Source organism: Ochotona curzoniae, unplaced genomic scaffold (genome assembly GCF_017591425.1).
Source record: "Ochotona curzoniae isolate NIBS_2020 unplaced genomic scaffold, NIBS_Ocur_1.0 contig_2235, whole genome shotgun sequence".
In the NCBI taxonomy this organism is placed as follows: domain Eukaryota; kingdom Metazoa; phylum Chordata; class Mammalia; order Lagomorpha; family Ochotonidae; genus Ochotona; species Ochotona curzoniae.
In genome coordinates, this window is record NW_024465384.1 from 1764535 (window position 1) to 1792045 (window position 27511).

A 27511-nucleotide genomic window follows, 5' to 3' on the forward strand; every position below is an offset into this window, starting at 1 on the left:
ACAAGTGGCACAGAGGCGTGAGGGAACCACACTTTAAATAGCCAGGGCCTGCCCCTGCCCCCTTGGACAACGCTCCTCGGACTGGACCTCCGGCAACCACTTTTGTAAGGTGCGGAAAGTTTTCTTCTCTTGCGCCTGCGTGTGCTCTCTCTCTCTCTCTCTCTGTTTCTGAGTCTGACTGCAGGTTGGTGGGATCCGAGGAACTAACAGCCAAAGAAGGCTTTAATCATCTGACACTTAGGTGTGCCTGGGCGGAGTCTGCAAGCTATTTTCCTGACTTCGGAAGCACAGGTGGCTGATGACTTATGGGGCAGTGTGACTTGCAGCCAGAGAGCTCTAGATAAATAGGAAGCATGTTGAATTCCAAGAACAGCAAGGCTTTCTTGGTGAGAGAGGACCACAACTGACTCTTGGGCAGAACTGAAAGAAAACCAAATATTTAAGTGCCTGTCAGTGCACTAAACAAGGGATCCTCTGAAAGTTCATGGGAGGGCTCTGAAGGAAAACAAAAACAAAAGTGGGCTGGATTTTCAGTGTTAGCGCGAGCCTGGATGCACCTGTTGAATCCATTTTTCATGTACTTGTTGGAGTTTCCTTATTGACCTCATCTAATCCCATTGTCAAGCAAATTCTCTTGTGCCTACTTCTGAGCCAACCAAGGGTCAGTGTTACTCATTAACTTCCCCGAAGTCAGGCAGGGGTATGAGACCAAAACTCGGGGTTGGAACCCAGGTTAACATCTCTTAGGTTCGACAGGAGGAGGGGAGCACGGCTCAGAGCTGGAGAGAGTCAGGCAGCAGAGTGAGGCTAGGACCCATTACTGGGTGTCGCCTGTACGGTGGGGATGGTGGCTTGGAGCCTACGTGGGAGCTTAAACCACCCCCCAGCCCCCCCAAAAGCATGGGGGAGCCATTGGGGAACCTTGTGGAATCTCTGACTTCTGTTTCCCCCATACATGGTCTCCATAGCCTGAGCCCGAGTGTGTGAGCTAAGCAAAGGCATTCAGGGCAGGCTGACTTCTCTCTGGATCGCTTGGTGGGCAAGGAGCAATGGAGGAGGCCAGAAGGGGCTTCTGTGTCCCCTGGTCGGGGTGGGGTGGGGGACATCTTTGGAAGATGCTTACAGGAGATACGTGATGACCCTGGGCGCCAGTGGCATGGAAGGGATGTGGCTGAAAGAACAGTGGGGCTGAATAGGCTCAGGTCCCGGCTGTGCAATTTACCAGCCCTTTGGCAACAGGCACCTTGTAGAGTCGCTCTGACTAGCAGCTGGTTTCCTTCCTCTGGAAGCCGTGGTAGCAGGACTGCGATCTCAGGGTGGCTGTGAGCATCACGTACCAAATACTGAGTTCACGAAGTGCAGAGTGGCGGCTCTCTCGCTTTTGTGCTGTTGTGACTTTCAGTGTATGCCATCAGCAACAGAGAAAAGGAGCCCCTTGTCCCCCCCACTCCTGTCTTCCCTGGTGGCACAGGAGGGAAGTGGAGGGAGTCCCTGCACAGATCATATCACCTGCTCAGTCTCTGGTCTCGTGTGACCATGTTCATTCCCTTGGAAATGTTTTTATTATTTTTTTTGTCCTTGATGTTAAAGATTTATTTATTTTTATTGCAAATCAGATATACAGAGAGGAGGAGAGACAGAGAGGAAGCTCTCCCATCCGATGATTCACTCCCCAAGTGAGCACAGCGGCTGGAGCTGAGCCAATCCAAAGCCAGGAGCCACGAGCTTCTTCCGCGTCTCCCACACGGGTACAGGGTCCCAAGGCTTTGGGCCGTCCTGGACTGCTGTCCCAGGCCAAAAGCAGGGAGCTGGATGGGAAGCGGGGCTGCCGAGATTAGAACCCACATCCATATGGGATCTGGGCGCATTCAAGGCGAGGACTTTAGCCACTAGGCTATCGTGACATTTTTTTTTTTTTAAAAAAAGACTTTTCCTATTACTCAAGTAAAGCACATTCTTTGAGGGAGTTGTAGAATGCACAGATAAGCAAAATGGTTCCATAATCCAACCGTTAAGAGAGGAACCCTGGGGTGTGTACCCTTTGTAAAATAGTTGTCAAGCATAATCATATCCCACGTGATGCTTTCCCTTCGTATACTGTGGACAGCCTTTTATTTCACAATATGGCTTTCCACAGGCATGGTTTTAAATGATTATATAACAGTCCAAGGGTTATGGGTGTCATGATTTATTAGCCTAGCTACCATTGAAAATGGTTACACATTTTCTTATTTGAGAAAGGGAAGAATACCCGGAGAGGTTGTTCCTCTGCTGGTTCACTCCCCGAGTGCCCCACACACAACTGACTGGGCTGGGCCAGGTTCAAGGCAGGAGACCAGAGCTCACTCCAGACCTTCTACGTGGACGGCAGGGATCCAATCAGCTGAGCCATGCCCCATTGCCTGCCTCGGGTGTGTTTCCAGGGCGCTGGGGTGGAGACTGGACTTGAACCCAAGGCACTCAAACAGGGCGTTAACACTGCTGTATCAAACGCCCACCACCTTACCTAGCATGGTTGGACATTCATGTACTTTCTAATAAGTTATTCAAAATATTCGTTATTCATTATTAGAAATAACGAATGGCCTTAGTGGCAAATCCTTACCCTCAGTCACAAATGCTCCTTTATGGTAACTTCACCATAGGGGATATCAGTGACTTGGTTTATTTTTGTTTGAAAAGAAGATTTCCAGAGAGAGAAGGCGAGACAGAGAGAGCTTCCATCTGCTGGTTCACTACCTAGGTGGCTACAACGGCTGTAGTGAAGAGCTTCTTCCAGGTCTTCCACATGGTTGCAGGAGCTCAAGGACTTGGGCCAGCTTCTGCTGCTTTCCCAGGTCATAAGTAGGGAGCTAGATCGGAAGTGGAGCAGCCAAGACTCGAACTGGCACCCATGTATTAGTTGCCTGTTCCGCAGGCAAAGGATTAGCTTGCTAGGTCACCAGGCAGGACCTCATTAATCATGGTGAGATTGCATCCAGTCTTGTTATTGCACTGGAGTATACAGAGTAAAGGAATGGAAACACTTGCTAGTTCTACACATGATGCTGGCTGCGAGGTGGCAGGCAACCCAGATAACCCACGGGGCTCTGCTGATCCATCCACGCCCACAGAACCAGGGCAAGAGAACCTGTGCAGCCACAGGCAGGTGTGCCCTCGCAGCAGCACTTCCTTCCCGAGGCAGGCCAGGACAGCATTTTCTCAGTGGCTGAGACTCAGCCCTCCCCAGTCCGACATGCTTGGAGGCCACAAGCCTGCAGGTCCCGGGAAAGGCATGCCCGTATCCCTGTGTGTGCGTCTGTTCCATTGGGACTGCTTGACCGAGGGGCGAGGGGAAGGCTGTCCTTCTGAGATGTTCAGCAGCAAAGCAACCCGGCCTCCTACTTGTTTTCCAGGTGGGATGGACAGCACAGTCTCAGGCACAGCCAGGAATGGAGAGACAAAAGCAATGTGTCCAGTCATGGAAAAGGCGGAGGAAAACAGCACGCTGGAGCGGGAGCACTGGAACAACAAGATGGAGTTTGTCCTGTCTGTGGTTGGGGAGATCGTTGGCTTAGGCAATGTTTGGAGATTTCCTTATCTGTGCTACAAAAACGGGGGAGGTGAGAGCCGCTGCGTCATCCCATGCACCCCTGTACTGGCTGCCCCTTGGGGTTCCCATAGATATTCCATAGAGTATTAAGAATCCAGGGAGAGAAAAATCTCATGGCTTCCAGAGAGCTCTTTCTGTTAGAGCATGATGTCATGGAAACCAGAAGCAGGCTCGGGACCCGATGGAGCAGGGTTCAGGTTCAGGCTGTCCCCCGCAGCCTGTTTGGTGTCGGCCAGGTTCCCAGGCTCTTGGAGACTTGGCTGCTTTCCATACGCTGGGATGAGAATCCTTGCTTTTTCCTCCAGTGAATCAAGATGAGACTCTGTGGCTTTCCAAGATCGTGAGAATGGGGTGGAGCTGATGGACGTGTGATGTGTAATGGACAGCGGCAGTGGGCGTGGTGGTGTTGGCACCAGCCTGCTGTGTGGTCTTCAGATTCCTCTGCCTTCGCCTCTTCTCCTCCCCTTTCCTGGCTCACTTCATCCAACTGTCCTGCTAGGATAGGATGATGAACTTTGACCCCAAGGGCCCTTCCTTTAAAAAGACACAGTGTGTGTGTGTGTGTGTGTGTGTGTGTGTGTGTACACATGTGTACATCTGTACCTCTTCACTCGATCACTGCTACCTTAGCTTTCTGTTCCTGCCCCATACAGCCCTGGTTGCTTATGCTACCAAGACCTCACTTGTCAGAGAAAGTGTTGACAGAAGGCCCTGGGGGGTTTCCCAGGTGCCCAAGAGGTCTGGCTGCTCTGTGACTCAGGGAGAGCTCCTTGTGGGTGGGCAAGCCTAGTTTTGCAGCAGCAAGAGGGCAGGTGGCAGCAGCAGCAAACAGGAGGAGGTCCCTGGGGAAGCGTCAAGAAGGGCAGTTGCAGAGGCTGCAAGGATTGGAGGGTCCCCAAACGCAGCATCTGCCCTTTTGCAGGCGAGGGAGAACCTCCACACTCTCATGCTGCCATCTCATGCTGACCGCGAAGGGGGACAGTTACACAACCCAGGCTGGAGGTGGGGTCAGGGGTCATCACAGAGACTCTCTGGGCCATGGGGTCTGGCTCCCAGGTTAGTGGCGGTGGAAGATGGGCTCCGGGACTGTGTTTTTCCAGAAGGGATGGGAATGGGCCAATGTGTCCTTCCTCCCCAGGAATTTCTGGCCAGTGGCCTGGAATCACAGGACTTTGCTCTGTCCACGTCGCGAGGGAAGAGGGGGGCAGGCCTTCCCGCTTTCTCCTCCGGACTTTCCATGAGCTTGTGGAGGAATTCAGGCCAGATCACGCTCACATTAGGGGCGTAGGTAGAGGCTGTGGCTGGCTTGAGGCGTTCGCAGGAGGCTGGGGGTGGAAGCAGGGCCACTGGAACCATGGCTCAGGAACCCAGTGACCGGCTTAGCCTCTCACGTGGCAGAAGGATTAAGGAGTGAGCAGCTTTGCCCAAGCCTCTTTGGAATTGGGTAAAGGTTGGCCTGGGAATTAGGAATGGCACCAAGAGATGGGAGTAAGACACATGGCTGACCTGAAGAGGGCGCTGGAGAGGGAGTAGTGGCCAGGGATGTGGGGTCCACACCGCTGGATCTGTCCAGTAGCATTTGGGTTCAGGCTATGCCGCTGGCAAGGGGTGAGTGTGAGCAGGGATGTTTGATGGCAGCTGGCACGCAAAGTGCAGAAGCAGAAAGGCAAGCCTGTGGCCCTTGGTGTTTCATGTGGATGCTGGGCGGGAAGGTGGAGGCAGCTGGATGGCTGCCATGGCCTTTCTCTGCATGGGCAGGACATACCTTCCAGCATGTTCATCCCAGTTGGTAGCCTATAGTCAAGGCATCCTTGGGAGTCCTGGGATTCAGCCACCTGCCTCCACCTTTTTAATTTGAAAGGCAGATTTACTTCACCTGCATAAGGTATCTTTCTTCTATCTATCTATCTATCTATCTATCTATCTATCTATCTATCTATCTATCTATCTATCTTCTAGATTTTGCATACACTGGTTCAATTCTCAAATGGCTAAAATAGTTGAAGCTGAGTCTGATCTGGAGCCAGGAGCCAGGAGCATCCTCTAGGTCTCCCACATGGGCATAGGGGCAGGTGCCAGAGAAAACTTGCCAGGAGGCAGAAAGGGTCAGTGTGGTGGGCAAAGGAACAGAGTCTGGAGGAGCCTGCAGCAGGTGCAGTGAGCAGAAGATGAGGTTCCAGGAGAAAATGGGCTGGAGGAGTTGTGGGCCAATAGGGCAGAGCATCATGGGCCCTTGGAAGATGTCAGTTTTTACTGAGGCAGCTTGTAAAGGGAGAGTGGGCTTTTGAGCAGCAGTGGGTCCCTGTGTCTGACTGCTGCGCAGACAGCAGATAATGAAAGAGCAAGGGTAGAAGCAGAGAGCAGGAAGCACCCTCAGACTCCTTCTTGCCCACCTCAACAACAGGCCTCAGGCACTACGTTCAGGAGTGAGAACCTCTTTGGCTCCCTGCCTGTGGCCTTGTGCTCCTTGGCACCTGGGCTATGTGGGACTGGAGGCCACAGCGAGAGGCATCACAGCCGGGCCTCTGAGCTGTGGGCATCTTGGTGGTGGTGGTGGGGAGTAGAGAGCAGTACTGTGGGTAAGAGAAGGTGGTGGCAGCCAAGCTTACCTTAGTCCTGGATGGTTGTTGGGAGGGGAGAGGGCACTCAGGGTTGCCATGGCAAGAGGGTTCATGCCACCCAGGACATTAGGTGCCCATCTGCCTGTGATGGCCCCAGCAGAGAGGGAACACTCCAAAGATGTGTTGATGGCTGATCACCTCCCTCCACGCCCACTGCTAGTACTGCTTCTTGGCTGCTCACTGAGGTGTCCCTCATGTAGATGGTCACTTCTTTGCCTCAGACACCACAGGGCATGCCCCTTCAAGAGCTGGCCTATAGCTCTGAAGGGGAAATGTCAGCATCTGTTAGAATTTTCAGAAGTTGGGTGACACAGGGGCCCAGGCAATTGGAACACCATGTGCTGTCCTGATTGTCCTTGGATGACAGTGACTGACCGAGAAGCTACCCAGGACTGTGCCTGGTGTGTATCTGGGCACATCCATGTATCCCTCCCACACTTCTAGGGGCAATAGGACCTCCTGGCAGCTGTGGACTTTGTCTGCTCTGACAGGTGGCCCAGATGCTGAGAGTCAGAGGAAAAGAGGATCTGCTGCAGTTAAACATTCACTAAGTTTGTTGGGAAAAATCAGGTCACGCACATGGGGAAGGGCTTGAGCCCAGGCCCGTTGCTCCTCCTTTCTGGAATGCGTGGCGCTCTCAGTTGCCTTTCTTCCTTTCAGCCACAGGGTCTTCTTCTCCCTAATTGTTCCCTCTTGTTCGCCAAGTCTTGGATTAATTTAGTGATGGACGAGGCTGAAATTATTTCTGATCTTGATTTATTCACCCTCAGGGTGCCCAAGGGCTCCCTTAGTGCTTTAATTCGAGAGCTGGAGTGGAATTGTGGATGTGTAGACAGCAAGCTAAAGGTTTGGACAGTGAAGACCTGAAGAGGTCTGTGCCTCAGTAACTGAAATGGGGGCACCACTTGGCACACAAAAAGTTCACTGGAAACTGAATTAAAAGATAAGTTTCTTTTGGTGCGAAAAAATTTGCAATGCATGTATAAGTATTCATAACAAACATTTCTATGAACTTTGAAAACTTCATGCATAGTTTATTAACACAAGACTTATTTAAAGATTTATTCTTTTTATTTGAAAGGCAAAGTTACAGAAAGAGGTGAGACAGAGATAAAGAAAGAAAGGAAGGAAGGAAGGAAGGAAAGAGAGAGAGAAACAAAGAAAGAAAGAAAGAAAGAAAGAAAGAAAGAAAGAAAGAAAGAAAGAAAGAAAGAAAGAAAGAAAGAAAGAAAGAAAGAAAGAAAGAAAGAAAGAGTGAGTTGATTTTTCATTTGCTGTTACACTCCCCAGATGGCTGCTGCAGCCAGAGCTGGACTGGTCCTGAGACAATCCGAAGCCAGTAACCAGGAGCTTCTTCTGGGTCTCCCAAGCAGGCACAGGGGCTCAACAAGAGTCTATATGACCCATCATATGTTGTTTCCCAAAATGCATGAACAGGAGGCAGGACTGAAAGCAGAGCAACCGAACTCAAGCTGGCACTCCTGTAGGCCTGAGCAGCAGCTTAACTTGCTACACTCGGCCTTGTCTGTGTGCCCACCTCTGTACTGTCCCTCTGTTCAGCTTTCCTTCCCTTGAGCAACCACTATTACACTTTCCACCTCTATGAAATCAACCCTTTCAGCTTCTGCATAGGAATAAGAACACGCAGGACTGTGCCACGCGTGTTGCTGTAAATCACAGGATCTCATTTCTTGATGATTGAATCATGTTGCGTGGTGTGCGTGTGTGTCACCTTTGCTTTATGCACCTGTCACATTGCCCACTTTCCTGGTTTTCCCAGTGCTTTTGGGATGGATGCCAACCTGGAGGCTGGGTGGTTTTGTGGCTGCCAAGATGCTTGGGTTGTGTCTGGGACTGCTGAAGCCAGTTGGTCCTTCTGCATCTCCTGCTTTGTGAGGGTGGAACGGAAGGATTCTGGCCTACTGAGGAAATGACCTGCGGCGTGTTCTAGCCCATGCCCAGGGCCTCTGAACATTGCTGTCCAATGGGTGGGTGAGGCTATGTGAGTCTCGTTACCTCTCTGTTTTTGCATGGGCCCTCATCTCACCCCAGTTCGTTCCTTTATCCACATGTCCCGACTTGCCCCAGCTGGAAGCTGGAGGGGACTCTCCCAGGGGTCCCTCTCTGTCCTCTGGTATACTTCCCACAAGCTCCCCTGTCCAGCACATGGAGGCTGCCAGCAGAGACAGGACCAGTACTTTGGCCATCCTCAGCTTCATGTTGACCAGTGGTCATGAGGACAGAAGTGGAAAGGTTCCTAAAGAGGGGTTCTGCAGCCAGCCTGCTGAATGTCCCTGCCTGATGTTAGGCACAGTCATTCCATGGGGGTCAGGGGGCTTCAAGGATGCTGCTCAGGTTATACCGTGTAGGCTGATGCGCAGCATGTTGCAGGCCTGGGTTGGTGGAGGACATTCTGCTCCCTGGTCACGTGGTATCCCTGGTTGCTCCCTGGAGAGACTTTTGGGCACAGGTTGTCTCCCACAGGTCCGCACATTCTTTCTCCTGGCACGGACAGGGGTGCAGGGTGGGGTGGTCATGGGAGAAGAGGAACGTGGACCACGAGGAGGATATCACCTTCCTTCTGCCCACAGGCGCCTTCTTCATCCCCTACCTCATCTTCCTCTTCACCTGTGGCATTCCCGTCTTCCTCTTGGAGACAGCGCTGGGCCAGTACACCAGCCAGGGTGGCATCACAGCCTGGAGGAAGATCTGTCCCATCTTTGAGGGTAAGTAAAACTGTGCCTGGCTCCAGGACCTGCCCACCACGAGCAGCGGGTGTGAGGTCTTGGGAGGCCTGGGCGTCTCCGTGTGCGGGCTGAGCACCAGGCTGGCCACCCGGCCCATCAGAGCATGGAGGAGCCATAGGGGTGTTTTCTTATATTTACTTCAAAACCAACAGGTAAAGAAAATTTAAATAGGCATGTAACCTTGGAACCTGTCTGTATGCGTATGTGGTTTCCTTTAAACAAACTCTTGTTTGGCTGAACGATGTCGCGGGGATGACAACGAGAGGTCCTGAGTGACTGCCGTCAGCTTTCCCCAATGACAACATCTCACACAGCGACAGCGCAACAGCGAGGCCCAGAAGTCCACGCTGCCACTGTCCGCAGATGCCCTGAGCTCTCGCTGGTTTTCCACGCATTTGACGTGTGTGCATGTGGTGATAATGTTACAGCGGTGTGTTCGGATAACCACCTCCACTGTGAAGTCAGAGATTGGTCCATGTCAGACAATACTCTGCAGCCACCATTGTGGTCAGACTTCCCCCACGGCTGACTTCTGGAAATTACGGAGGCATTCTGTCTGTTGGTTTGTCACTCTGAGAGACATACAGTGATAGAGTCATGCAGGGTGTGGCTTTGCGAGGTTAGCTCTCCCTTCCTTGCAAGCCATGCTCTCAAAGCCCATTGAACCTCCTGGGCTGGGTAGTTATTGCTCATTCCTTCTCTTCCCTGAGCAGTTTGCCCAGAGTAGCTGTCCCATCGTTAACCCTTTACACATTGAAGGATAATTGAGTTTTTCCATTTTGTGTGTATGTGTGTGTGTGTAGTTTATTTCAATATTTTTTCCTCAGAGTTTCTGTAACTATTAGTATAGAAGATGTTTTCTTTTTGCTCAGTTTGCTGAGTTCTTTATTTTCTATCGGTTACACAAATTCTTCTCAAGGTGATCCAGCAAAATGAACAGTTCTCCGTTTGGGATTTTCTTGTCTATTTTTCATTTATTTTGTAAAATTATTGTATTCTGCCCTTGTGTCTGTTTGTGCAGATAGCAACCCCCAACTTTTTGCAAGGATTTTGTTGAGAAAAATTCCTAAGATTAGAATGCCTGGATCCAGTGAGTACCCAGGTTATGGATCCAAGAGTAACAAGTTGATGCTGTGGCTCAAGGTGTCCCATGGAAGTACCTCATCCACAGACAGCCTCACTCAGGCGGAAGCAGTGCACCTAATCTGTATTCTTCCAGAGACCCCAGCACACTGGGGTCCCCCAGGAACCTTCAGAGTAGCCTTTAGTATGAGCCCATCTGGGATGTTCTCATTGTCTCTCAATGGCTGTCATCAGAAACCTCTGTATGGGAGAATTTGTAAGCATGATCCGGAGGTTTGGATGTCTCGCTGTGGTTTTGTGTGGTGCTCCTTGGAAGCTCTGGAGTCCCGTGTGAATTGCTAGTTGCCGCTCTCGGTTTGTGCTTTCCTGTCTCAGAGTATAGCAAGTGGGGAGCCAGCACTTCTGGCACCTGAAAGTTTTGGAGGTCGCTGGAAGCTGTGCAGGACATAGGGGCTGTGGGACAGCAGCGGGAAGCCTCCCCGCCGTCGTGACCTGCAGTGGGCTGGCAGAGGCTGGAGCAGAAGCACAACCTCTGGCCAGTTTGCCCAGGTGGAGGGCAGCTTCTCCTACCCTGGGCAGGGCAGGGTGTGTGAAGCCCGTCTGGGCTCCCTGCTCAGTCCTGCAGTTCCCCCATCACAGGCATCGGCTATGCCTCCCAGATGATTGTCATCCTCCTCAACATCTACTACATCATCGTCCTGGCTTGGGCCCTCTTCTACCTCTTCAGCAGCTTCACTGTCGACCTCCCCTGGGGAAGCTGTCACCATGAGTGGAATACAGGTGAGGTTGTCACCAGAAGGTTGTCAGAGGGTCTACGTCTCCCCCACCACCCCCACCACCATGCACACCACCACCACCACATTAACCAGAAGTGGGATTGTCCCTACGTCCCAGGCAACCCAATGGCCATATCAGCACCCACTAGGAATTGGCCAAGTTGATCATGAAGAACTTGCATCATAAAATATAGATCTAGAGACCAATGTTATGATTCAGTGGGCTAAACCATCACTTGCAATGGCCATATGCCACATAGGTGGTGGCTCGAGTCCCAGCTGCTCCAGTTTCAATCCAGCTTCCTACTAATGTGCTTGGGAAAACAGCAGAAGATGGCCCAAGTGCTTGGGACTCTGCACCCATGTGGAAGATGCCGATGGAGTTGTAGGTTCCTGTGCTTAGGCCGAGCCTAGCCCTGGCTAACAGGGAAATTTGGAGAGTGACTAGCAGAAGGAAAATCATTCTTTCTCTTTCTCTGTAGTTCTGCCTTTAAATAAACACATTAATTAAAAAAAAAAATAAGACCCATGGGTGGATGTTGGGCCTAGTGGTTAAGCTGCTGCCTTCAGTCCCGGCTCCATCACCTTCTTGCTAAGGCACAGCCTGGGAAAGAGCAGTGATGATTCAAGTAGTGCCCACCTACCCACACGGAAGGCATGGAATGAGTTTGAGATTCCCGGTTTGACTCGACCGAGCCCTGGCCACTGTGGGCGTTTGGGAAAGGAACCAGAGGATGACAGCTCCATGTGTGTGTCTGCATCGCAGACTTAATGGAAACGTCTTATTCATGTATTATGTCAACAGAACTGATTTTTGAAAATGTAGTCTAGCTATCTTTTTCTGTGTGAAGCGTGGCTAGTTTGATGGATGTATATGCTATTTGTTTCTTTAATGATTTCTCTTCTTTCCAAAACCATTTTAGATCTTTCAAGCTTAACTTTCTGGGCTTCATTAGGGAATTTATGGCCTCAGTGAATCTGACCTGCGCTTCTATGATTGCACAAGCCTTCTAAGGCGACAGAACAACCAAACTGAATACGTGGAAAGTGACAACCACAACAACACCTAGGACAGCGCTGTCCACATGCTTGTGTTGCGGGAAGCGTTGTCCACGTGGCCTACATGGCTGCAATTGACGCTATAGAACACTAGTGACATGGCCGGCTTGTGAGAAGAGCCAAATTTACACACTCGCATGCAAGTGGCCATGGATGACTGGTGGCTCCCCCCGCAGACGGGGCAGTGGGAGAGCAGTTGGCACAGAGCTGTTTGCACTCTCAGTGCTGTGTCCTATCCTCCTGTGGCCATATCTTTCAGAGCCTGGCTGTGAAGGCCCTCTTTTGGAAGTTGCGCTAATCACAGTTACTTCTTTCTTGTTCCAATAAGTTCTTGTTCTGGTAAGTGTGCCAGGAGTGGCACAGAGATCTTTCCTCTTGATGGTTGGGGTTCTGGCAAGTCCTCTTGGCTCACCAGGACCTGTCTTGGCATTTCGTTCTCCAAGCTCCCCTTCAGGCATTTCCTGGTCAGGCTCTGTCATCCTCCATCTCCCTGCCTTCCCGCCGCCTCCCAAGCCCCTTTTTTCCTCCCTGCCCTTTTTAAATTGAGATCCTGACAAGATGTCATTGATTTCTTCTTAAATGGGTCAGTGTCTACAGTGACCCATGGCCCTACCACACCATTCCCTGGCTTCCTGTCTGCTTACTGACTTGGAATCCACCTCCCTCATCTTGGTAAGATCTCAAGGGTGGACAGTCTTGAGAGTCATTATTTCTTCATCTGTCACCCTGAGAACGGTGCTGTCTCTCTTAGAAGCACTTGGAAACACGTGCCGAATGCATCAAGGCTTCACAGCCTGCCTTCCAACTCCTTTACAATTTTTTAGATCTGAGAATATTTCAGAAAGTTCATGGCAATAGAAGCAAAGAATATCTATTTATTTTGGCGCAAAGATCTTGAAATCCATGCATGATTTTTTTCTTCTTAAGAAATGCTTATTTATTTTTATTGAAAAGGCAGATTTACTGAGAGAAGGAGAGACACAGAGAAAGATCTTCCATCCACTAGTTCACTCAGCTCCCAGTAACGGCTGGAGCTGAGCTGATCTGAAGCTAGGAGCCAGGAGCTTCTTCCAGCTTCTTCCAGGTCTCTCACAAGGGTGCAGGGTCCCAAGGCTTTGGGGCACCTTCGGCTGCTTTCCCAGGCTACAGGCAGGGAGCTGGATGGGAAGTGGAGCAGCTAGTACATGAATTGGTGCCCATGGGGAATCCCAGTGGTTGCAAGGTGAGGATTTTAGCCACTGAGCTGTAGGACCACATACTTTTTCATAATATACATTTTCTTTGAACTTTTTTGGAGATTCCCTCCTATGCATGGCTTTCAAATTTTCTTTGCACCCAAATAAACTCATTTTAATTATATTTTTTCATGAAGATTTTGAAGCACCCTTGCATGCATGTGTATATGTATTCTTATGTTCTCTTTCCTTCTTTCCTTTCTTCCTTCCTTCCTTTCTTTTCTTTCCTTTCTTCTCCTTTTTCCTTCCCTCCCCTCCCCTCTCCTCTCTTCTCCATCCCTCCCCTCTCTTCCTCTCCTTCCTCTCTCCCTCCCTCCCTTCCCTATTCCCCTCCCACTCTCTCTCCCCCCTCCCTCCCCTCCTCTTCCCTATCTCTCTCCCTCCCTCTCCCTCTCTCCCACCCATATGCCCTGGAATTGATCTTGACAGCCAGGCTTCCCTCCAGATCTCAGCTGCATTCTGCCTGAATCAAAGTTGTTAATTTCCTGTGGCCTGCAGCACCTGCTTCTGGGTACCGTGGGGCCTGTCTGCCTGTGGGTTTCTGGGATCACCCAAGGGAGACCATCCTGGCATCTTGGAGAGGGGATGTTGCATCCTGCCAGGATGTGGTAACAATGCCCCTCTGGCTCTGCCCTCAGTGGGCACCTGCTGAGCTGTGCCAAGGTCAGCGATGACAGTGCCACAGCAAGAGACCCGGAGCTGGTAGTGGTGAGGTAGTGCGCGGCATCACCGGGGAAGAGGTGAAGGTGTGTGACTGTCCAGGGTGCGGGATAACCCGGAGATTCCGCAGGATTCCATCACGGGCTCCGCTCTGACCTCCTCACTCCCAGCCCTTCCTACAGGCATCACCACAAAGGCATCAGTGGAGTCCTCACCTGCTCGTCTTAACTTAGGACTTTGCAGTGTAAAGTCGGGCATGCGTCTGGGGGCTGAATCTCGATCAGATGGTGACAGGCTGTGCTCCCCGCAGGCGCCGATTGCATCCCTGAGGATAGACAGAGCTCAGACATCCCTGCATTCCTAGGCCTGTCCCGATGGCAGGAGCTGCACGGCGAACAAGAAGTGCTAGAGAGGAAAGTGCAATACAGCAGGATAGTTTCCTTCCCTTCCCTTCCCTTCCCTTCCCTTCCCTTCCCTTCCCTTCCCTTCCCTTCCCTTCCCTTCCCTTCCCTTCCCTTCCCTTCCCTTCCCTTCCCTTCCCTTCCCTTCCCTTCCCTTCCCTTCCCTTCCCTTCCCTTCCCTTCCCTTCCCTTCCCTTCCCTTCCCTTCCCTTCCCTTCCCTTCCCTTCCCTTCCCTTCCCTTCCCTTCCCTTCCCTTCCCTTCCCTTCCCTTCCCTTCCCTTCCCTTCCCTTCCCTTCCCTTCCCTTCCCTTCCCTTCCCTTTTGCTTTGCTTTCTTTCTGGTGCGGGAATGGTAAGAGTGGGTGTGAGGGTGTAATTTCCAAAGCAGCAAGATACATAGCAACCTGACTTGGCTGACCTGAGATGGGGGCCAGCCCTGTCCATGCCAAGACCCTGGGGAACCCTGGGACTGCAGAGTGCCCAGAGCAGCAGGGGGACCAAGAGGTGGAGCCGGGGGGTCCAGTGGGGTTGATTGAAGAGGGCTGGAAGATGCCTGGGACCCTTCTAGCTTTGTGTGTGAGTTGAGCTGGGGAGGGATGAAAAGTGACTTAAGATTCATTGAAGTCACTCTGGCTGCTGTGTGGAGCTTGCCTGGGAGGCGGGGGGAGAGCCTTGAGTCGGGAAACAGAGGCAAAAGGTGCAGTGGTAGAAACATACAAGGTCTGATCCCGGGAATTGGGATGGTAGAACAGGTTACAGTCTAGCTGACATTGGGTCATTAACAAGCTGTGGTGGGCTATTCCCCCACCCCGCCTTTTTTTTTTAAGATTTATTTATTTTTATTGGAAAAGCAGATTTTTACAGAGGGAAGCGAGGCTGCCAGGATTAGAACCGGCATCCATACGGGATCCCGGTGCATGCAAGGCAAGGAGGACTTTAGCCACTAGGCTACTGCGTCTGGCCTTTTTGTTTGTTTGTTTGTTTTTAAATATTTATTTCTTTTTCTAGGAAAGGCAAATTTTTACAGAGAGAAGGAGAGACAAAGATCTTCTCTCCGTTGATTCACTCCCCAAGTGGCCACAATGGCTGAAGCTGAGCTTATCCAAAGCCTGGACCCAGGAGCTTCTTCCTGGTGTCCCATCTGGGTGCAGGGTCCCAAGGCTTTGAACCATCCTTTCATGCTTTTCCATGCCACAAGCAGCGAGCTGGATGGGAAATGGAGCAGTTGGGATATGAACTGGCACCCATATGGGATCCCAGCACATGCAAGGCGAGAACTTTAGCCACTAGGCTACTGCCTTGGGCTCCGTTTCCTTTTTCAAAATTTATTTATTTATTCTGAAAGTCACACACACATAGAGGAAGAGAGAGAGAGAGAAATATCCTTTATTCACTGGTTCACTCTCTGGAGCCTGGAACTCCACCCACTATAGGGGGAGGGAGCCACATTGCTAAAAACTTGGGCCGTCCTCCGCTGCTTTCCCAGGCGCGTTAGCAGGGAGCTGGATAAGAAGTGAAGCAGCCAGCCCTTGGACTGGTGCCCATATGGGATGCCAGCATCACAGGAGGCCACAATGCTGGCTCCTAGCCAGAGCTTTCTGCCCTGGTCCCTGGAAGGCATTCTTACTCTCTCTCCAAGGTCATGGCTTTCTGCAGGACGATGGCCCATAGGTTTGTATGTATTCTGAAGCAAGTGCTTTGTGGAATCGCTTTCCTAATGGCACGCAACTGTGCTGTTACATACTCAGGCACTTAGAGACCCACACGTGGAGGCCTGGGGGAGAGAGTGGGCCGGGCAGGGCTTCTTTCTTTATTTATTTGAAAGGCACAGAGACAGAGAGATCTTCCATCTGCTCATTCACTCCCCAAGAGTCAAGCGGCTCTGAAGCCTGGTGCCTGGAGGTTCCTCCTGGTCTCCCTCGTGCACGCAGGATCCCAAGGGCCTGGGCCATGCTCCACTGCTTACTCAGGCGCAGTAGCAGGGAGCCGGATCGGAAGTGGAACAGCTGGGACTCGAACTGGTGCTTATATGGGATGCTGACACCACAGACAGAGGTTTAACCTACTATGCTACGGCACTGGCTCCCACAGGGATGTTTTGGGTGGGCAAAGTGAGCCTGCACTTCTTTCTTGACTCCTTATTTCCCGTTGCCCCGAGAGCCCTACCCCCAACTCCCCGCCGCCAGGCTGAATGTACACTGCTGACCTTTCTCTTTCTCCCTGCCCTGGGACTCCGGGTAGAGCATTGTGTGGAGTTCCAGAAGGCGAACGGCTCCCTGAATGTCACCTCTGAGAACGCCACCTCCCCGGTCATCGAGTTCTGGGAGTATGTGAGAGTCCTTCGTTCACCCTTTGTCTGTGGGCTGCGTGTTCCACGGGAGGGCGCGGGGCAGGCTGCACGTGGAGACCACTCTCACTTGCACAGCGAGGGAAAGTGGCCATTCCTGCTTTGCTGTTACCTGAGCGGGTCTTCCTGTTGCGCCTATTTCAATGCCGGCCTGGGTTCTGATGGAGCAAAGGAGCGGGGAGGAGATTTTGTGAATCTTCTCTGGCTGAAGTCTCACCCCTGTGCTCAGCCCCCTGCAAGCGTACAGGCAGCTGCAGCTACGGCCCCGACCACCCTCCTCTGCACCCGGCTCTGACTCTCACCCAGGACACGGTCCCTAACAACAAAGCATCTTGATACCTTGGCTGAGAAAGCCTGTAGTCGCACTTGCATCCCCAGGGGAAGTCGGGCTCACAGCAGCCCTGACTGGGAAAGTTCCTAGTTGGCATCTTTGGGAGAAGCTGGGCCTTGTGGATTTGAATGAAGCGAGCTAGTTCTACGGGTGAACCCGGAGTGCAGCTGCGCCCTCGGCCTCTCTCCGCAGGAGGAGGGTCCTGAAGATCTCCGATGGCATCCAGCACCTGGGGGCTGTGCGCTGGGAGCTGGCCCTGTGCCTCCTGCTCGCCTGGGTCATCTGCTACTTCTGCATCTGGAAGGGTGTCAAGTCCACAGGCAAGGTCTGTGTGGGCAGTCCCTGCCCTCCCCGGGGGGCTGTCACTTGGGAGTCCCCTACTATGTCCATCAACTTTTCATGGGCATGGCACGAGCCCAAGCAGGGCTGCTTGGCTCACAGCTGCGGTGACTGGCAGTTTCGGACTGGCGGGTGGCCCTCTGGGGCAGGCTTCTGCAGAGGGGTGGATGGGCAGGTGGCTATGGGCAGAGAAGGGATCACATCCCAGCCAGCAAGCAGCTGGGCCTGCCTCTCAGGCTTTTCTAACCAATGGCCTTCCAAGGGGCAGCCCCTCGTGACCTCAGAACAGCCCGCTGGCCCCGCCTCCCAGCCGCTGGGAGGGGATTAAGGCTCCACCCTGTCAGGCCCACCAAGCTGTGCGACTCTGGGGCCTAGCCTAACCTGCAGAACTCATCTCAACCATCTCAGGGGGATACTTGGGGGACACTTTGCTGGAGGACACATGGGGTGACAGCTCTTCTTGGGGCTGGGCTCCGCAGAGACCTCGCGTGACAGCCCCTGCCATCACTCCAGGCAGTGCTGCTGGGAGGACACCTGTGGCCGTGCACTTGACACAGATTCGCTGTGTGTGCTTCAAGGGGAGAGGGCAGGGACCTCCAGCCAGCGGGGAGAGACGGGGAGGGAGAAGGCTGTGGCTGGGGGGGTGGTGGACAGGGGCAGGAGAACTGTGTCCTTGACTGGCTCCTGGCTCTGTCCCTGGTCCCTGTGGCCGGTACTGGGTCGGCAAGCGGCTACCTCGTCTCTCATCTGTTTTCGGCCAGGTGGTGTACTTCACAGCCACATTCCCTTACCTCATGCTGGTGGTCCTGCTGATTCGTGGGGTCACACTGCCTGGAGCGGCCCAAGGAATTCAGTTTTACCTGTACCCAAACCTCACCCGCCTGTGGGACCCCCAGGTGAGACTTGAGTCTGCTCAAGAGGATCCCGGGGCAGGGCTAAGGGCCCTTCTCGACTCCCAACTGCCAGGGAACTCAGGGGGCCTGAGGGATGTTCCTCGGGGGCTGCAAGCCTGTCGCGAACCCCCTTTCTTGTAGGCACTGCAGGGTCCCCCTCCAGCTTCCTGACTTGTTCATTTCTTTGCTTCCTTGCATCCTACCCAGCTTCCTTTTTTGGCTGCACCCCCACCTGGCACCCTCTGCCCCCTCTGTGCCTGCTTCTGTGGCCCCCAAGCCAGCTGGGCTGGCGTTAGGTTTCCCATCAGCTGTCTGTTCTCATTTCCATACAGGGCACTGGGGTTGGAACCAGATTGCAGGGCCCCCCGAGCAGTGGGCAGGACCCTGGGGCGGGGACTTGGGGAGGGAGTGACAACTTTCTTCCTGCACAGAACAGCAAGCCCCAGCCCCAGCCTCTGCCAAGCAAAGCGCTCTTTTATGAATCCTAAGCCCTGTGGCTTATCTGGAAAAGCAAAATAGTGGGTAGAAAGCAGGGGGGGTCGGGGGACAGTAGAAGGGAGGGAGGCCTCGAAGGCAGGGGATAAGGACCCTTTTAGTGCACATCCCAGGATGCTGCCTTCCGACCATGGCCAGCTGCAGGCAGCAGGTGGAAGGCCTTGGTGTGCAGCTGGGGGGAGAGAGAGGGATGGGGCGGGCAGGGTGTTTGGGGGGAGGCCCTTGTGGTCAGGGAGGACAGCGTCATCTGTGCCACCTGTAGGGCATCATGTCCTTGCTCTTCAGAGCCTGAAGTGACTAGCTGGCTCTCCCTGGGAGGTATGAGGCTTCCAGCTAATGCTGCCTGGCACTTGGGAGAAAATGCCAAAATGCCGGCTAATCACCCAAGACTTCTGCCTCCATGGAGCCGCAGGTCTCCTCCTTCCACGCACTGTCCTCTGGGCTTGCGTGTCTCCCTCTCTTGGTCACTCTCCTGCCCCAGCCACAGACACATCAGAGGTCTGCCCTGCCTCTGGAGGGGAACAAAACAGCCTGCTCCCCTTGCACATCCTTTCAGCCTGCCCTCTGACCCTGTTCTGCCTCCCCCCCCCCGCCCACCCCTGGCTCAGCAGGCCTGCCGGGCAGCAGCTGGGCTGAGCACTGGCCTTGCCAAACTCCCTGAGAGGGGGCTCTGAACTTGCAGCCCTGCTGTGGCCTTATCTCATCTCCCTCTCCTCCCAGCTGCACCCTGGTCAGTCTCCCACTGTCCCATCTCGCTCCCTCCACCCCCATCCATAGTTGAGTGGACAGTCAAGTCGTGATTCCTCCTCCTCTGATTCTTCCAAAGGCCAGGATTACCTACTGAGTCTGTGCCTACCCGCGAGGGCAGAGTGATGGCAGGGGCTCCGCATACAGGGAAAGATGGGAAGGGACGGACCGGAGGCAAGGAACGCTTGTCTTGGTGGTGCTCACCTCCCTGGAGGCGGGGGTGGGGGGGCCAGGGTGTGTGTGAGGGGCCCGGAGAGGGTCTGCAGCCCCAGGGTCCATCTCCTGCAGGGTTCTAGGGCTGCTGGGTAGGAGGCTTTGGGGTTGCTCTCCTTAGATTGTTGTTGTAGCTGTTCCGTGGAGATCGCCATGTGTGCATGCATGTGGTCTGGGGTGGCCAGCTGAGATAACAGCCGTCACAGGTCATCCCCCAACCCCCGAGGAGAACAAAGCCTTTGCATATGCGTTTCTGCTCATCCTCATGGCTTCCTGCGGCCTGGGTGTGACTTCCTGGTTTCCAGAGGGTTCTGAGATGTGGGGGCCTTGGATGTAAAGGGCCTGGCTGTCTGCTGGGTCTCGATTTTTTTTTTTCCGCAATGGCCACACGGCCCAAGAAATGGGGCCGAACTCAGGGCCTTTCCAGCAGACGTGGCCATGCCCCAGGGCCCTGTCCCACCCCTCTGGACACCTGTGCCTCAGGTCCTTTTGTCTCCCATCCAAGTACTAAACATGCCCGACCCTGCTTAGCTTCCGAGATCAGATGAAATTAGGCACACTGTCATTTTCTCTGATCACCTGCTGCGGGTTGTATCCTTGCAGTGACAAAGAAGCTCCAAGCAGGGGACCTGGGAGCAGGGCGTGCTGGGTGCCCCCAAGGTGGAGGCCCAGACTAAGAACAGCCTGCACCCTCCCCTGGAGGCCCAGAAAGGGCCTGGCAGTCTCTGAATTCCCGCCTCTTTTCCTTTGTAGGTGTGGATGGACGCAGGCACTCAGATCTTCTTCTCCTTTGCCATCTGTCTAGGCTGCCTGACGGCCCTGGGCAGCTACAACAAGTTCCACAACAACTGCTACCGGTAGGCACTGGGCACAGGCTCCCCCAACCCCTCCATACCACAGTAGCCTTTACCCAAGGCTTACCAGGATCCAATTGCAACTTGTGTAGGGTGCAGGGATCCTCCTTCCGGAAGGGTGGGATGGTCTTGGTTCTCCCAGAGACCACAGCCAGCCCTGGCCAGGAACACCCCAGCGTGGTGGGATTCTGGATTAGTTGGCTTGCTGGGGGGAAGTAAGTGGTTCTGGACTAGAGGCAAGCATGCCATAGCACCCCTACAGCCACTGAGCCCGCACCCCTGCAGGCACTCAGCCCTCACCCCTACAGCCACTGAGCCCACACTCCTGCAGGCACCCAGCCCTCACCCCTACAGCCACTGAGCCCGCACCCCTGCAGGCACTCAGCCCTCACCCCTACAGCCACTGAGCCCACACCCATGCAGGCACTCAGCCCTCACCCCTACAGCCACTGAGCCTGCACCCCTGCAGGTACTCAGCCCTCACCCCTACAGCCACTGAGCCCACACTCCTGCAGGCACCCAGCCCTCACCCCTACAGCCACTGAGCCCGCACCCCTGCAGGCACTCAGCCCTCACCCCTACAGCCACTGAGCCCACACCCCTGCAGGCACTCAGCCCTCACCCCTACAGCCACTGAGCCTGCACCCCTGCAGGCACTCAGCCTGCACCCCTATCTGCCTGCCCTCCTACGTGGAACCTGGAGTGAAAAAATTCATTGGTTTCAGTACAAGCATTTTTGAAGTCCCCGAATGTGGGGAGTCTTCAGAAAGTTCCTGGACAAATGCATCCTGTGGAAACCTTCTTCCATCACCATGAGTTTCTCTCTTCATGTCATTCCCTACAACCATCTTCTACAATCTGTACTGACTTATTTGAGGGTTAGGAAGACACACACACACACACACGCCTCCTGTCTGTTGCTTCACTCAATGCCTGCAGCTGCCTAGGCTGCCTGGGCTGAAGCCAGCATTTTGGGAACTCTATCTAGGCCTCCCACGTGGGTAGGGCACAAACCCATGTCCTTGGGCTGTCACTGCCGCCTCCCAGAGTCTGCATTGGCAGGAGGCTGGGATCTGGAGCATCACTGGGACTTGAACCTGTGCATTCTGACTGGGTCGTGCATGCACTCGGTGGTCAGGGGTCTCACTGCTAGGCCACCTGTTCCCTCCTCTCCCCAATTAGGAAGCATCTTTGTAAACCTCCTGAACCCCCCTTGATAGCCTCTTCCCATCATTCCCTCCTGCTGACCTCCTTCATACTCAAGGAATGGAAGTCAATTTTATCGAAAAAAAGAAAGTTCCTATTGTATATTATGCACCTGAATTTGGGGACCAAGCTGAGCTGACTCACCCCACCCCAACCCCGGTCCCCAGGGACTGCCTGGCCCTCTGTCTTCTCAACAGCGGCACCAGCTTCGTGGCCGGCTTCGCCATCTTCTCCATCCTGGGCTTCATGGCTCAGGAGCAGGGCGTGCCCATTTCCGAGGTGGCTGAATCAGGTGAGCGGCAGGGGAGGGCCCCAGGATGGCAGAGTCTAAGCCTGTGACAGCTGAAACCTGGTGGACATTGCCACTGTCAGCTATAGGCTCGGAGAGCCGGAGTCACGTCTATGGGTTAGAACTGGGAGCAGGAGGTACGATTTGAGCCTATTGTTTGGAGAGATAGAGAGAGAGAGTGAGAATGAGAGAGAGGGAGCAAGCAAAAGAAGGGGAGCATGAGACTCCATTTCTTGGTTCACTCCCAACATGTGCTGGGGACTCAATCCAGGTTTCCAAGCATTCAAGCCATGCTTGCTACCTCCCGCAGTGTGCTTCTGTGGGAAGCTGGGGCTGGCCATGCAGCTGGGATGCAAGCCACGTGCTGGCTGTGCGCAGTGCCTGTCGCTGGGGTTTAAACAGGTCCAGAGAAGGGCTGGGTGTATCAATGAACAGATTTCTTCCCAGGCCTGACCTCCTGCTCTTGGCAACCAGTGTTGCCAATCTCATGTTTATTCTTTCAGAAATAATTTGCTTGCCTTTGGTTGGGTGCGCGCGCGCACACACACACACACACACACACACACACAATTTTACAGGCAAATGATAAACTACTACTATATTGACATAATCTGTTCCTAGCTTCGTTCACTTAAAAGAGATTTGTTTATTTACTATCATTTTAAATTTTATTTATTTATTTATCAGAAAGTCAGATATACAGAGAGAAAGATATAGAAAGAAAGATTTTCCATCCACTGATTCACTCCTCAAGTGGCCACAACGGCCGGAACTAAGACGATCCAAACAGGAGCCAGGAGTTTCTTCCAGGTCTCCCATGTGGGTGCAAGGTCCCAAGGCCTTGAGCTGTCCCCCAATACCCTCACAGGCCACAAGCAGGGAGTTGGATGGGAAGTGGAGCAGCCAGGACATGAAACAGGGCCCACATGGGATCCCAGCACATGCAAGGCGAGGATTTAGCCACTAGGCTATTGTGTCAGGCCCAGATTGATTTATTTGAAAGTCAGAAACACAGAGAAGTCTTCCATGTACTCCTTTACTTCCCAAATGGCTGCAGTGGCCAGGGCTTGGTTGAGCTAAAGCCAGGAGCCAGGAGCTTCTTCCTAGTCTCCCATGTAGATGCACTTGTGCCAACTTCTGCTGCTTTCCCAGGGCACAGGCAGGGAGCTGGATGGGAAACAGGGCCGCCGAGACATGAACCGGCACTCAAATGGGATCCCAGTGCAAGCAAGCAAGGTGAAGACTTTAGCCACCAGGGTACCGCGCCAGGCTCAGCAAGACCAATCCTTATCTCTGTCTCTGTCTTTGCCATTGTGCCAAAGATTGGGCAACTTTTATTAGAAAGGACAGTAACTTCACTTAAAAAAAAAAAAACACTGCTTAATTTATTTGAAAGGCAGAGAGGAAGGGCCAGAGATGAAGGGAGGTAGACGGGGACAGAGTGAGGACAGAGTGATGACCCTCCTTCCCTGAGAGCTGGGGCCAGGCCAGGCCAGGCTGAAGCCAAGAGCTGGGGTGTTTCAACTCACTGCCTGCTTCCTCTAAGCGTGCAGATTCGCAGGGACTCGGAACAGGTTGTGCTAACTCAGGGCCTCACACTGGGCAGCCCTGCAGACGGCCGGGAGCTGGCCTGGGCACTGGGTGTGTTTCTGTGTTCCCTGCTGCAGGGCCCGGCCTGGCTTTTATCGCCTATCCCCGGGCTGTGGCGATGCTGCCCTTCTCTCCGCTCTGGGCCTGCTGCTTCTTCTTCATGGTTGTTCTCCTAGGACTGGACAGCCAGGTACCAGGAAGGGACTCTGTGTGTGTGTGTGTGTGTGTGTGTGTGTGTGTTGTGTGCAGTCTCAGGCTGGGGTGTGGCTGGGGTGTGCTGGGAGAGGCAGAGCGGGGTTAAGCTTGGTTTTGCAAGGGACTTCCAAAGGGAGGGGAGGAAGTGGAGATGGGACTGGCTGGATGTCAGGAGCAGATGATCTTGTGGGGACCTGGAGGAGACTCTGCGGGGTGGGGTGGGACTGGTGGTAGCGAGGAGAGGATGCTGGTGGGGCTGGCCCCAGGTACTGAAGGCCAGTGCTGGGCGCCTGGCCTCGTTTGGGGGAGCTCTCTTTACCTCCGTTTCTCTCACCCTCTCATCCAGTTTGTGTGTGTAGAAAGCCTGGTGACAGCGCTGGTGGACATGTACCCCAACGTGTTCCGCAAGAAGAACCGGAGGGAGCTGCTCATCCTGGCCGTGTCCATCCTCTCCTTCCTTGCTGGCCTGCTCATGCTCACGGAGGTGAGGGCTAGGAGGCTGCCGTGGGAGCTGAGTGGCCGGGGGCTGCCTGTCCCCTGGCTCCCCACCACCCGAGTGGGCTCCCCTCTTCCCCTGCCACAGAAAGGGCAGAATAAGCGCATCCTTGCTCTGGGTCGGTGGGCGGTGGTCCTTCGTGCTAAGGGAGAAGGTGTGGAGGGATGTTGGGTGGGGCATGCATGAAGTGGGGGGGGGGGTCTGCAACCTTTCCTGTGAGATCCCAGGACTGCCCAGGTAGCCAGTTCAGCTCTGGTGCGAGGGGAGCCTGGCAGAGACGGTGGGTAGGTGTGTGGGGGGGTGGCAGTTCTGCATGGTACCTCGAAGGAGGAAGGGGTGGATGGAGTTGGCCATTCTGTGACACCCATGACGACTGGTCCCAAGCCTTTCTCGGGCTGTCTGCACGGTACCAGTGGGCATTTGTGGACCTTCCACACCACAGCAAGCCCCTGGATGCTCTTTTACACCTGCTTGCTGCGCTATGGCTCACAGACTCAAAGTTCTCTTGGTTGTGTCTTAGTTGATTTCCCCAGCCTTGCTCTGTGAACCCGCTGCCCTGGTGTGAGGCTCTGTGTGTGTGTGTGTGTGTTTGGGGGGACCAGGGTGAGGGGGGCACCCCCAGACCAAGCCCCTGAGAGCGGCTGTGCCCTGTCCAGGGCGGCATGTACGTATTTCAGCTCTTTGACTACTATGCGGCCAGCGGTATGTGCCTGCTCTTCGTGGCCATCTTTGAGTCCATCTGCGTGGCTTGGGTCTATGGTGAGTGACCCCTCCCCGCAGGCCCCCCACCCTGGAACTGTCCTCTGCCTCGGGCTCTGCAAACCAACACCCCACCTTTCCTCGGGACCGTGTCCCTCCCCCAACAAATTTAAGAATCCATTCGGGGGGTGGCGGCTAGTGGCTCTGGCTGTGTACACTCAGGGCCCTGCCACCCACATGGAGCTCCTGGCTAGAGTTGCCCCTGGCTCTGTCCGAGCCACACCCTTCCACCTTACCATGAGCCTGGTGGGCAGGAGATCGCTGCCCAGTGGTAACCCAGTTTTGCCAGCTGCTGTTTGTGTCCGGGGATGGCAGGGCAGGGCTCTGCCCCTGCAGCAAACAGGAGACAAATATGTACATCTGTGTGGCTTCTGGCTTAAGCCCTTTCTTTTCTCTGGGGTAGGAGCTGGGCGCTTCTACAACAACATACAGGATATGATCGGGTACCGGCCATGGCCGCTTGTCAAATACTGTTGGCTCTTCTTTACCCCGGCTGTGTGCACGGTGAGAGCATCTTTGGGGTGGTGGCGGTTAGGGGCACAGCTAGGCCAGCTGGCGGGGAGGCAGGAGCGTAGAGACACCCTCAGCTCTCCAGGGTCCTTTCATCAGGGGGAGAACTCTTAGGCTCGTGTTGGAGACTGGAAAGCCGCAAGCCACAGCCAGCACCAGTCTCCCTTCCCATTTCATAGACAGTAAAGCGAGGTCCAGCGCAGACACGGGGGCCCTGCACCAGCCATGTGTGCCTGTGGCAGGGAGGTGTGGACTGAATCCCGAGGCTCAGTGTTGGGAGGGCAATGGCAGCAGCCTCTGCAGCTGGGTGCTGGTGATGTGCCGCCATGCAGGGACCTGTCGCCTCGTCACGGCAACCCCACGGTCAGTGCAGGTGACTTCTCTGTGGGTCCAGAGGAGCCCCGCCTCTGGCCGTGCACAATGGTACAGCGGGGAGGATGCGTCTCACAATGATGGGGCTTGAATGTGGCGGACATCCTTCCACTGCATAGCTCAGGGGATGAGAATGAGAGACACAGTGACATCTCATTCACTTCCCGAATGCCAGCCATGGCCGTGGGGCTCCCGTGTGGGGAGCAGGGACCCAAGCACTGAGCCATCACCGGCTGCCTCCCAGAGCCCGTTACAGGAACCTGGGATTGCAAGCTGAGCTGAGACCTGCACTCAGGGTCCTCTCCAACTCAGGCTGCGGGCATCCCAACTGGTATTTAAGCCTCGGTTCAAATGCCCATCCACCCCTTGTTCTGGATCTTTCCACCCTGTGGTTGCTACATAGGTGGGGGAGGGACAGAGGGAGGCGGATCCCATCCTTGAGGCACCCCCAGCCCCAAATCGTGCTACTGCAGAAGGCAAGTGTCTCAAAGCTCTCTCAGCCTTACTGGGGAGCCAGCCCCGCGTTGGGGCCTTCCAGGAGCTGGTGGGGGCACAGGGTCCTGGGGTGGCTTGGAAATACTTCTGGGGCAGCGGGGGAGGGTGGAGCGTTGCAGAGGGCAAGGGGTCCTCATCTCCTGTGTCCTTTGCTCCCCTACCACCCCCAGGGCACCTTCCTTTTCTCCTTGATCAAGTACAAGCCCCTGACCTACAACAAGAAGTACACTTACCCTTGGTGGGGCGACGCCCTGGGCTGGCTCCTGGCCCTCTCGTCCATGGTCTGCATTCCAGCCTGGGGCCTGTACAAACTCAGCACCCTCAAGGGCCCCTTGAGAGAGGTGGGAGCTAGGGGTCCCACAATGCAGGGGTGAGGGTGGGGCAGTAAGCCTGGCCTGGGTGGGGAGTCCCCAGGGAGAGACAGGGTGGGTGTCTGGAAGTCTCAGTCAGGCAGTGGGTTTGGGGATGAGGGGAGGTGGGCATACCCCAGCGATGTGGACAGCCCCACACCATGCGACAGCTGTCCACTCCCACCATCTCATTCCCTCTCTGTAGAGACTCCGCCAGCTCGTGTGCCCAGCTGAGGACCTGGCCCAGCGGAACCAAGCAGGAGCCCCTGCCTCTGCTGTGCCCAGGACATCACTTCTTAAACTCACAGAGTTGGAGTGTCAGTGCTAGGGGCAGGGGCCCCTGGCTGTGAGTGAGTGTGTGTGTGTGTGTGTGAGAGAGAGAGAGACAGAGAGAGACAGAGACAGAGAGAGAGAACAGAGGCTGATGATGGAGGCTTCCTGCCCCGTTTCCCTGCTCCGCCAGTGGTGGGAGAAGACGGAAATGCCCGTGTCAGCAGGTGTCAGGAAGCTAGCCCAGAGCTGCAGGAGGGGAACGCAGCTGGCCTCTGGGCCCCGGTGCCTGTCCTTCTATTAAATCCATGTTCTGCCCAGGGCTGTCCGTCCTACCTCGTTTGTGCCCCTATGCCTTGCGGCTTGGCCCACTTGCCTGCACCTGAACACTGTCCCCGCCCTTCCTGCTCCCTTTGCGAAGTTCTCCAGGCCACAGCCATGCCAGCAACCTTCACTCTCTCGCGCGTCCCCCTATGCTCCGTGGAATAAGAAGGCAAGAACGGAGCAGACCAGGCTCTGGCTAAAGGAAAGGCCGATCGGAATCTTCCTGCGGTGCATTTTCTTCGTGGTCCTCACCTTGCCCAAA

The 27511-nt window shown here is 54.3% G+C and overlaps 1 protein-coding gene across 2 annotated transcripts; it reads left to right on the forward strand.

Moving 5' to 3' along the window:
- The first annotated feature begins 72 nt into the window (after positions 1-72).
- SLC6A13 (solute carrier family 6 member 13) lies at positions 73-27016 on the forward strand. 2 transcript variants are annotated; one of them, XM_040972204.1, is made up of 15 exons: positions 73-109; positions 3396-3602; positions 8805-8939; positions 10683-10823; positions 16416-16500; positions 17045-17177; positions 17953-18087; positions 20293-20396; positions 21767-21891; positions 23556-23668; positions 24020-24157; positions 24826-24928; positions 25332-25432; positions 26476-26646; positions 26861-27016. In XM_040972204.1, the coding sequence occupies exons 2-15, from the start codon at positions 3401-3403 to the stop codon at positions 26981-26983; spliced, it is 1809 nt and encodes a 602-aa protein (XP_040828138.1). In that variant the 5' UTR covers positions 73-109; positions 3396-3400; the 3' UTR covers positions 26984-27016. The 2 variants fall into 2 exon arrangements, with proteins under 2 accessions (XP_040828138.1, XP_040828139.1); XM_040972205.1 differs by lacking the exons at positions 8805-8939; positions 10683-10823.
- Positions 27017-27511: the final 495 nt, after the last annotated feature.

Excerpts from the sequence above, each read along its gene's own strand:
- SLC6A13 (XM_040972204.1), top strand. The coding sequence starts at position 3,401 with ATGGACAGCACAGTCTCAGGCACAGCCAGGAATGGAGAGACAAAAGCA. Across the intron at positions 3,603-8,804 it reads GTGCTACAAAAACGGGGGAG|GCGCCTTCTTCATCCCCTAC; the intron begins GTGAGAGCCGCT and ends TTCTGCCCACAG. Across the intron at positions 25,433-26,475 it reads TTACCCCGGCTGTGTGCACG|GGCACCTTCCTTTTCTCCTT; the intron begins GTGAGAGCATCT and ends TACCACCCCCAG.